The sequence below is a fragment of the Paraphaeosphaeria sporulosa genome (genome assembly GCF_001642045.1).
Source record: "Paraphaeosphaeria sporulosa strain AP3s5-JAC2a unplaced genomic scaffold CC84scaffold_6, whole genome shotgun sequence".
NCBI lineage: Eukaryota > Fungi > Ascomycota > Dothideomycetes > Pleosporales > Didymosphaeriaceae > Paraphaeosphaeria > Paraphaeosphaeria sporulosa.
In genome coordinates, this window is record NW_017253365.1 from 1,596,102 (window position 1) to 1,607,247 (window position 11,146).

The following is an 11,146-nucleotide window of genomic DNA, read 5'->3' on the forward strand; positions in this document are numbered from 1 at the left end:
GAGACGAGCAAGAAGAAGCTGGGAGCGGACCATCCCGACACGCTGACCAGCATGGCCAATCTAGCCTCGACTTACCGGAATCAAGGGCCGACACGCTGAGCAGCATGGCCAGTCTAGCCTTTACGTGGAAAGCACAAGGTCGGAGTGCAGAGGCTGTTGTCTTAATGAGGCAGTGTGTGCAGCAGCGTCAGCAAGTGCTAAAAGCCAGTCACCCCGATCTCAAGTCATCTTTAGCAGCCTTAGAAGAATGGGAGGCTGAGTAAGTAGACTTATTTCTAGTGTACGCTTAAGAGATGCTCCTCAGAAAAGACAAAATGTACAACTTAGTATGTGACTTGCAAGACAGTATTATTTTGTCTTGTATGTTAAGCGTATAGGATTGCATTAGGCTTGTTTTTTTTTATAGTAGTGCCTCGAGCTTGCGAGCTAGCTCACGTCTTGTCGATCTTGGTACTCTACGATTGGTTAAGACTAGCAAGGGTCACCCTGAGCTGACAGGGTGCTACAGAAAGGTCGCTTGGGCAAAGGGTGAGGGCGGTTTTGCAAGGTACTGTAGCGCAACTTTCGCCTCTAGTTTGGCACTCGTCGAGCTTTAGGAAATGATAGCCGATGTGGATATTGTCAATTCCTAAAGGCTGGGGGTAGTCCGTATAAGCCCGGGCCCGGCTGGATGGGCGGCACTTGGTGACGGATGAGTGGAGCCATCCCGCCACAACGTTCGACTAATAAAAAGACTGGCAAATAGTGACCTGGTTGCAAGTTCCACCGCTGAATTACAATGTACTGTAGCACCAATAACCCTTAACTTCCGGAGAAAGATTCAAAGTCTATTCGAGGCTGGTCTCACGTTAAATCACGTTCAATTACCACAATGTGAGCTACTCCGTTGGGGTCTTGCCAGGAGCTTATGATGATTAGGTGTCATCGCACTATCTCGCATGTTACTACTGTAACCAACAATCAAATTAGGAGAATTGTGAATGTGGCCATAGTGGACTGTCGAAAACGGGGATGCCTGGCATCATCTACTAATCCAAGGAATAATGGAACCACGAATGAGCGTGTATTAAATGAGTTGCTACGGCAAGGTCAAATGCTAGGTATCGACGCAGATAATGGGTACGTGTGCCAGTGCCTCTAATGATCTGTCATCTTTGCTGTTCACTAGGACTGTCCCATGGCTGAAAATTTGATGTGCGATTTAGAGCAAGATGAACAGCGAGCAACCGCGTTTTGGTCGGCGAATCTATACCTCACAAATCGTTTGGCGCGAGAATGTCGTCTCAGTTATGTAAGCAGCAATTCGAGTCCACGATGGAACCGCGTAAAAGCACACAGCGAAACGCCAGATCATGTCTTTTGGAGATTCAAGCAGCTTATCGGCTTAAAAAAACTGATAGTGACCACCTGCATTTGCCAGTAACGAATTACCACATCACGGTGGATGATTGATGCGTATGTCTTGGAATTATTAGGAAACTACTCTAACTATATGCTAACTTCCATTAAGAGGCCCTCTTGGAGGGCTTGCAGCTCTAGCACAGCAGATTTTAATCCTTGGGATTGAGCGTCAAAGACTCCTTTCAAACGTATAGCATCAGACAAATTCTGTTCTGATTCCTCTTTAAGTCTCTGGTTTATTTCTTTTAGACATTCCAGCTCCTTTTCTGCGTGCTGTCGACGTTCTAACTCGGCCGATAGCTGTGTGCTCATTTCCTCAATTGCGTGGGTTAAAAGGGCATTCTCTCCTTGTAAGCTATCGATCAGAGTACTAAAACTGATCTCTGTTCTGCCGACAGTTGACGCTACAGTGCCATCCAACATACCCAAATGGTCGGCAAAATTTCCTTGTTTTGTTGGAATGGCCTCAAACGTCTTCCCGAGACCATCGCACAGCTCCTTATACGCACCGATAGAATGATCGCTTATGTTTTTCGAGAACAAGTGCTTTTTCTCAGGAAGAAATCTCCAAGCGTACGGATTATCTGAGCTAGGAAGGAGACGAACCTGAGCTGGCTCTACGATGATACCAAGTCTATTTTCTAGAACTTATTAGCTTCCCTCAAGACAGTTGCTGATTTGCATTACGTATATGTCTTGAAAGTTCTTCACGGCACTTCGTCCGCCACTCTCGTCGTTCCAGATTGCTTACGCGTGGAGCCATAGGATTGATGGGACACGAGGACTCCTGTAGGTTTACGCGATTTCCTGCTTAAAATTCGCGCCGTGTCCCTGTAGTTGATAAGGGTGCCGAAATGGCCCAAGCGCTCGGCAGTGACTAGCTGTAAGATGCCTATTTACGGAACGGGGACTAGTTTTGGTCACTACCTCTAAGCTAGTTTCTAGTACGCTAGGAGTCTGGTGACGTTAATGGTATGTTGCAGTACGTACCTCCATTGGAGATAGCGGCGTGTATGTCACGGAGAGGAAAGTCATACGATGTTAGGTCTGTGGTACTGCTGCTGCTGAAACACGAAGTGCAGACATGAAGCTCGCTGTTTAAATTAAGGGGCTCGGCCGACGTATCCTCCGTGCCTTCACAGCAAGTTACGCTTACCAAGTGGATGTGATAAAGAAGTTCAATCTGATTAATACATGACCCTAAATAACGCAAATGCAGGACTGAAGCGGACTACTAGTGACTCCTGGGCGACGGGTCCGACTACTTGAAACCCTGATGTCGTTAAATATTCCACAACACCCAAGTCGCACTTCCCTCGGCCTGCTCTTCGCAAATTTACAACCATATGTGGTATATAGGCCAAAGAAGAGTGGCAACCACTTAATCGGGGTATTTCAGATACAGGCAATTCAACCCTTTCGAATATTCTATCATGGAAGCTGGGAACATACACCCTTAGTTCTACAGTCCGATCAGGTATATTAGGTACCTTATACCAGAATCCTTTAGAATCACTTGAAGATAGATCAGTAGGCGCTCCAAATGCCATTAGGAAGGTTCTCTGTAATGACCAGCCGTATACAAATAGTCTCTCTTCTATTCTCCGTAGATCGTTTTCGTCCTGAAGAATTCGGCTCTGACTAGCTTCTCCATTAATGCTGAATCTAATCATTCTGTCAAGAGATGTGGTAGTTTTTTCCTGCAACGGGAAGATCCCCAAAAGATACACCTTAAGCTTTCGATGACCGTAAGACTTCAGATAACCCTCCGTATCATACAGTCTGCCTTTCAGAGCCAGTCTGTCTTTCCCAAGGAGCAGAAGCTTCATCCCCTCCTGTAATAGCACCTCTGTTTCCGCGATATCCCATAGTAAGTCTCTTATTGGATTTAGATATGTCCTTTTTTCGGTATCGCTCAGAATGTGATGGAACGCTATGTCGAGCTTAGCAACATCATATGCCGAAAGATGTCGCAACAAGGCCTCTCTGGTCTCATAAGGAACGAATAAATCCAAGATATTTCTGTTTCTCTCTTCTAGTGGGATCCCGTCCCCATGGCGATGTGTCAAGACTCGCAAAAACGAGCTCATGACGTCTAGATTTATGAAAACTCGGCGCCAGGTAGACTCTTTAAGTATCTTTGCGGCGGCTAGATCCGCCTGTGGGCATCGTTAGGCACAGTACTGTATCCTAGAACCTTGCCAATTACAACTTTAGCCCTAACGTTCATCTGCCGTCTTCCGCGAATGGCTTGTCGGCCCACTCGTCTCGCCCCCTACCTTTCCCAGCCTGAAGCCAAGCACCGTTAATCGTTCCGGCCTGCGGATATAGCCAGTCGTCTTATATGATGCAAGGACACATAGAGTACAGCCCCGAACTAAGCTCAGCGACCATGATGAAGGCCTATAGAGGATGATGTCTTTTTCCACCACCTAGCCTCGACACAAATTAAGAAATCCAAAGGACCCAACAATAAGTCTTGCCAGGTCCTTGTAGATCGAAGTAGTATCCGTTTTGATTAGGAACAAACTCAACGGTCTAATGCTATTTCCATGCCTCCGCTCAACATCAACGGTACGCCGATCCCATTCTCATCTGATATGCCTGCCTATTTTCTCAATCCTAGTAGAATATTGCACCAACATCTGGCATCTACCCCTTGTCCTTAGCGAAGTTTTCCATATCATCCGGCTAACCATTCATCGGCTTGTTGTCCTCTGGATGGTCGTCAGCGTCCCTATCCTCTTCCCAGCACTGCATCCAATGATCCAGCCTTCGTGGAGGTCCAGGTCGGGTTGGATCAGCTTTATGGAAGGCATGGAGTTTGTGTGGGCAATTCTTGAAGTTGGCTGCGTTATACCACGTCGGATCATCGTCGTAGCCGAGCCATTTCACTCGGTATTTGAGCTTTCCCCTGAAGATACGAACTTTCAGAACTTCCTCAACTTCATATTCGTCTTCTTCATCCCTTTGGGTGGGAAGAGCTAGGTCGGACTGGGAGCGCGCCGCTAGAGCGCACCCATGTTGAAGCCCAGGCGACGAAGACTCGTCGCGATAGTTTGTGCTCTGGGAATTATCATTTTGCTCATTTACCTTGGCTTCTCTGGATTCCAAAGAGATTATGTCATCTGTTATCTGTCAGAATTTGTGGTTGTTCGCTCCACAGGTAGTCAGTCTCACCGGTGTGCTCCCATGCCACATCATCGGTTCCCTCACCAAGATCATCTTTGTCGCCGAGACCATTCTCTGCGCCACACCACGAGGACAGTGGCGTATCGTCGTCGCTTTCGTTTTGATCTGACACGGTTTCTGGAATTGACGAGGAGCTTGAGCTTGAGCTGGCAGAAGCCGGGCCTTTGAGCAGGATGGGACTGCTACCAACTTCCTCCCTTATCTCTGTCTAGTTATAAAGACGTTGTTCGCAATACCAAATAGAGAATTGTGATGTTGTTATTTATAGCGTAATTAATCTAGAGTCTAACAGTTACTAACAGGATTTGGCTTCCAAGTTTAACGGTGATATTACTTTAGGTCTTCTTTTTGGCTTCATCAACGCTTATTAGATAAGACCTAACATGTCCCGTGACTTTCCAGATCCATGAAAGTGCTACTTCTCTGCCCCGCTTATTGAGACTCTCTGAGGTAACGTGCTCCTTCGACATTAGGTCTGATATTGGTGTCGAGGTCGTACTAATATTGAATCTAAGTCCCAATGCCTTTTTATATGTGGAGCTTAAAATATAACGTTATATGCCCTTTGCCTATCTGTATGCCTCGATTAATTTCCTAAGGAACAAAAAAGAAGGCAAGCGTAGGATATAGTACACCGGGATCTGAGCTGTTAACGCATATAGCACTTAGGAACCCACGCACCTAAATAAGGTCACTAATATTATGTGTCTTGTCATCTTCGTCAGCAAACAACAGCGCGATGGATCAGCAACGATCACCCAGCAAAGCGGATGTAGAGCCTTAGGTCGAAGCATTAGGTACTATATAAGTCAAATTATATTCGACCATGGAGAAGAGGATCAACACAATCAGTCAACGTTATCTCCACCCCCAGCCTACAGTATACTCCAGCAGAGAGGCTAGCGTGGTGTCCAAATCAACAACTGCTATGTGGTTCTAATCAGTCGAGTCCAACAGGCTCTGGCACAGCAACATCTTTCCAGATCGCCCCACATCCAAGTACATCAATGGGCCGTTGCTTGTAGTAATCTATCCCTCTAGTTAAGCATCAATGAAATCGGTTCTTGCGCTGCGAGTACGGATCTAAACACGCTTGATATGGAACTATCGAAAGTTCGGATCATGCGGAGTAACATTATATTGACTTGTGAGCACGAAAATATACATGACCCGTTCTGGACTTATGCAGGGGCCGTTCCCATTTTGGACCGTAGGAACCGGAAGACAAGAGGGTATATCTACTCTAAGCAGTACCTTGACTGATCCACCTGCGAGAATAGCCTATCATATCATGAAAGTTACATCCTAACGTCCCCCCCTACGTGAAGGAAAACCCCCTGTGCCGACATGTGAAAACCACAAGACAGATTTATCATCCACCCCAGGGACTTTTCAATCCATAATTAAGATGTGAGCATTGTTAACACCTCATTCTTCACATCGTTAGCTTACAACCTAAAATTACAACACCTTGATCATGCTGTTGACCATTACTTGCATCCATCTAAGACTATCTTGATTTTTTACCCCTGCTATGCCGGGATAGAACTGATAATTCCAAGGCATACTGTACGCATCAGTCGCCCTTCGCTTTGACACCGTGATGTGGTAAGTTAATTCGTTACATTGCACTGGCAAATGCTGGTGGTCACCATCATGTTTTTAATCGGTAATGTGTTCATTGAATGACGCATCAAGATTTCTCCGACCGACGTGATTTGGTGTTTCGCTGTTTACGTGCGGTTGCGCTCTGTGCACTTCAGACGCTGACAGATCATTAGTACTTAATTCATTCGACCTTGGCGGAGCAACTCATCTAATACATGCTCATTCGTGGTTCCATTAGGGACAGTCCACTATAGTCGCATTCACGATTCTCCTGATTCTATTGTTGATTACAGTAGTAACATGCGAAGTACAGTACTGCGATGGCGCCTAGTCATTATTAACTCCTTGCAAGACCAAGGGAGTAGCTCACATTGTGTTGATAAAAAGTGGTTTAACGTGAGACACCGCAATTTAAGATCCGGCCTCGAATGGACTCTGAACTTCTGCGGGGGTTGTCCGCGCTACATTACATTGCATGGGAACCCAGGTGATCGCCGCCGATCCAGCCGGGCCCGGGTTTATACGGGCACTATCTTCGCCTCGAAGCGGCATCACTCCCTCGTGAAGTCGGCTGCTATAGAATTTGGGAACTACAGTGCTGACCGGGATCAGTTTCCGGTTTTTGTGCCTAGGTTAAAAGGAAGTTGCTCGGCTCTTTGCCGGGCTAAAGATTTCAGTGTGGCCGCCTTCACGCAACGAGGCAACTGTACGCCGACTCTGTTCGTATATGCGAAACTTTCTGCATATGCTGCCTTGTTGTACCAATCCAAGGAGAATAATCCACCCACACCCGGCATCCAACCCTTGTCCTTAGCGAAGTTTTCCATGCCGTCCAACTAACCATTCATCGGCTTGTTGTCCTCTGGATGGTCGTCAGCGTCCCTATCCTCTTCCCAGCACTGCATCCAATAATCCAGCCTCCTTGAAGGTCCAGGTCGGGTTGGATCAGCTCTATGGAAGGCATAGAGCTTGTGTGGGCAATTCTTGAAGTTGGCTGCGTCATACCACGTCGGATCATCGTCGTAGCCGAGCCATTTCACTTGGTATTTGAGCTTTCTCCTGAAGATACGGGCTTTCAGAACTTCCTCAACTTCATATTCGTCTTCTTCATCCCCTTGGGTGGGAAGAGCTAGGTCGGACTGGGAGCGCGCCGCTAGAGCGCACTCATGTTGAAGTCCAGGCGACGACGACTCGTCGCGATAGTTTGTGCTCTGGATCTCATCATTTTGCTCATTTACATTGGCTTCTCTGGCTCCTGAAAGGAGGATGTTGTCTGTCTATCCGTCAGAATTTGTGGTTGACTGCTCCACAGATGGTCAATCTCACCAATGTGCTCCAATTCCTCATCATCAGTTCCCTCACCAAGTGCATCTTTGTCATCGAGACCATTCTCTGATGCGTCACACCACGACGACTGTGGCGTGTCATCGTCGCTTCCGTTTTGATCTGACACGGTTTCCGGGATTGGCGAGGAGCTTGAGCTGGCAGAAGCCGGGTCTTTGAGTAGAATAGGACGGGATGTTGACCTCTTTCTTTGGTTCCAAATCGTATTACTTTCGTCGACAAATTCATATTTCAGATCTCCCGTCTTTTTTCTTGACGACCGTCTCCTGCTAATGCATGCCCGCTTGGTTGGTCCAGCCCTCACCTCGCCCGCTGACCTAGATCTTTTGAGGGTGCTCCTAAAATCGACACAGTGGACATCTTCAAGATGAAATTGGAGCTCCTGCAATGATGTATACAATGGCGCATACGACTCTCCACAATGGAGCTTGCCTAAAGGGCATACCATCGACTTGGAATCTTTGTAATGCTGATTGTGGATATGGTCTTTCCATTCAGCCGTCTCGAGGAACTGCCGCATCCGCATTTCAGGGCCTAGGGACTCATTACCCAAACAATAGGGACAGAACCCCGGAGCAGCAAGTGTTGCTCCGTAGATCAGTGGGTTGCATTGCGTGTGGATCGTTTCAGGCTTGTCCAAATGGGCTTGGCAATGAGCGTTCCATTCCTCTTGATCAATGAACCAACCGCTGCAGAGGAAGCAAAACTCTACGAACTTGTGACTTTTCTTAAGCCACTTCCGATGACAACCGTGTATGTGTTTCCAGCGCACCGCAGCCGGTTGACTATTAAAATTCTCATTAGTCACTAATTATGAACGGCAAGTGGGGTTGCGTACCTGTCAATTTTTCGCGTAAAGCCTGTTTTCGGACAATGGCATTTGTCCAGCTCGAGACCCGGTCGGAATGCTACCTCCTCTTCTTGCAAATAGAGGCAGATCAGATCTTGGAGGGCAGCCTTGCCCACATCGCTACGTAAAGTAGCCTCGACAAACATGCTGGAAGCCAGACGGTCACGCTCCGGCATAAGTTTGCGCGCTCGTTGGAATATGGTTCTGTGACGGCCAGTGCATTCTTTCGTATAGGCGTCAACTTTACTCGCGGGACGATTAGGCTGTTCTCCCCGACACCTACGAAGCTCTTCCGAAATCAACTTCCGTTTCCGGGCCTGCAACTCCTTGCGTTGAATCTTTGTTAGTGCGTCGTCCGACGAAGAAATCTCCTCAAGTTTTGCTTCAATATCCCTGAACTCGGTGCTCTGCTCAAGCTCGTGTCGCTTTTCTGCTGGCAGCGACTGCCACAGCTCTGGATTCCGAGTAATAAGCAAGGAACGGAAAAGGTCCGCAATGTCGGTTCGATGGTCTTTATCGTGGAAAAAGGTTGCCTGACCGTCCACTCCGGCATTGTTGGCTGCGTAATAATCACGATACACCCCTGGGTCACGGTGTCCGCCCTGTTTCATTCTTGTGTCCTGCGAATAACTTCTGTCTGCACACAACATGAGCTGCTTATACGGATTATAGGACGCTGTACGTACCGGTAAGGATCAGACCCTCCGCTCTGAAATCATGCACCGTTGGGGGTTCGTTGTAGCCGGCACGGAAGCCCCATTCTCGAAGATATCGGCCGAATGCGCTCGCGGTCTCCATCTTCCCTTCGCTTCCCTCGAAGAATGGCAGGTTTAGGATGCTTGGGTTCCAGTGAAGTTGGATCATTTGCTCGTCTTCTGGAGGTCCGAGTCCCAGAACTTCGTCTATCGACTTGTAATCTCTGAATGCATTTCTTGCGATACATAGAGCGACTATAACAAGCATTGGATTACAAAAAAGAGGGCAAGTCTCATCACCTTCATGCAACGCATGCTCTGGTCTACTCCGTAATCAGCGCAGGTGCATGCGAATAAGGATTAGTTTTACCTCTTGTCTGGAGTGAACGTCATGCACTTCGCGTCTCGCTTGAGTAGTACAGCAAATTCTGTGTTGCCGTTTTTGTTGCGAAAGACAGTAAAAATAGTGTCCTACCCCGTCGCTGTTAGTTTATGTAGGCTACCTTAAGATGGACTTACCTGAAAACGTAAGCCTCTACCAGATCCAAGACGACATGTGGATTCTATGTATTCGCCAATTCTCGAAGTGCTGAACACAATGGCCATGGTGAGAGCCCATATCTCAACTCTACGACCCGGCTTTGGAAGCACGAACCAGTCGTTCTTCCACCACTGTGTTCCGAGGTGAAAGAAATGAATTTGTGAGCCGTATCGCCGTAATCTCTTTCTATAGGGCAGCTCAAGGATATTATACAGCTCGTACTTGATGAACTTTCCTATGTTAGCATTCATGCTCTTAAACGCCTGACTGGCGGCAGTAGACCCACATTTGAGGTGGACAGCGTCACGTTTGCGCCTAGTTCCTTTACCAGCTCCTTCTCCTCCCTATCTTCATTTTTCTGCTCATTTGCTTCTTCCTCTTCCATCCTAGCCCGCCTCCAGCCAGCGGTGAAGTCTTTGTAGTACTGGACTACGGTCCACAAACCTGGCTTTTCATTACCATACCCACCCTCAATTCCAAGCGCAATAGACATAGCGTAGTCCTTCGACGTCGCAATATCGTTAGGACTCGCTCCTGGATTCAATTTCTGATAGCTGGTGTTAAAGTTCCGTATCAGTGGAGTGTGCTGGGATCGTAGATACCATCATAGACTCACTGATCCCACAGCGCCAATGCGCGCGCGTAGTTTTTCTTTGTCTTCGGTTGAAGTTCTTTTAGAACCTGCCTTCCATTGACAACGTCTTTCTTCTTATCTATGGCCGCGTTATTACTGGCACGCGCGAAGAATGCCTCCGGCGAAATCTTCTGTGGCATTTTGAAAAGCTGCGGTGTAGGAACGGCACGGAGTTCTCAAAGTGATAGTGATGCTACCAAGTAGACGAATTAGCCAAGCAGCACGACCGTGCCTTTATATCGTGCAAAGGCATAGCATAAGCCCCCTTGCCAGGAGACCGCTGCGTTATGGGACGCTGGGGAGCATGGACAAGGGCCTAATTTGTCCCCAATCCTCAGGTGGCGACTCTGGATCCCCTTCCGGCACATGCCCTGGAGCCTAAAACCGGCCTCCAAGCATCTTACTCGTCTAGAAACAGATTGTGAGGGCATGTCCAACTCAAATGAGGATGATTGGCTATTAAGGAGAGCGCATGGCAATGTGACTGAGCAAGGGGTGAGTAGCCTGAGGGGTGGGTGAGCTGAGGGTGATTAGCACCTGAGCAAAGCAGCGCTGCTCCTAGCTATACAAGGAAAAACGGTGTCAGAGAGATTTGACTGACTACCCTAATAATTATCCACACGACCTGCCTAGGTACCTACCATAAAGGCGGCTACCCATAGCGTAGTTTTCATAGTTGCTAGAGTAATAGTTAATTACTAATCGCGTATAACTAGTGGTATATTTTTATTAGAGAAGAGTTGCGCTAGTAGGGTTACTAGTGGCGGCATTAATGGCGGCGATGGGTAGGTGTAGTTAATCTTCCTCCCTTAGTAATAACCTAGTATCTTATTATCTTAATCTTATATAGAGTTATTAATTATCTTATCTTTATAGAAGGG

General features: G+C 47.4%; 2 protein-coding genes across 2 annotated transcripts in view; one reads left to right on the forward strand and one right to left on the reverse strand.

Moving 5' to 3' along the window:
* CC84DRAFT_1165253 (uncharacterized protein) overlaps nucleotides 1-575 on the forward strand; it is a 4,209-nt gene extending 3,634 nt beyond the window's left edge. The window contains exon 4 of the mRNA XM_018178675.1: nucleotides 1-575. Within this exon, the coding sequence (XP_018035255.1) occupies nucleotides 1-99 (99 nt within the window). The 3' untranslated portion in view covers nucleotides 100-575.
* A 2,202-nt stretch (nucleotides 576-2,777) lies between these two features.
* Nucleotides 2,778-3,398, reverse strand: CC84DRAFT_1055351 (uncharacterized protein; the record flags this gene model as incomplete). Its single annotated transcript, XM_018173534.1, has 1 exon — nucleotides 2,778-3,398. A coding segment is annotated over one exon (621 nt), but the record flags the coding sequence as incomplete, so codon positions are not given.
* Between the last annotated feature and the right edge of the window lie 7,748 nt (nucleotides 3,399-11,146).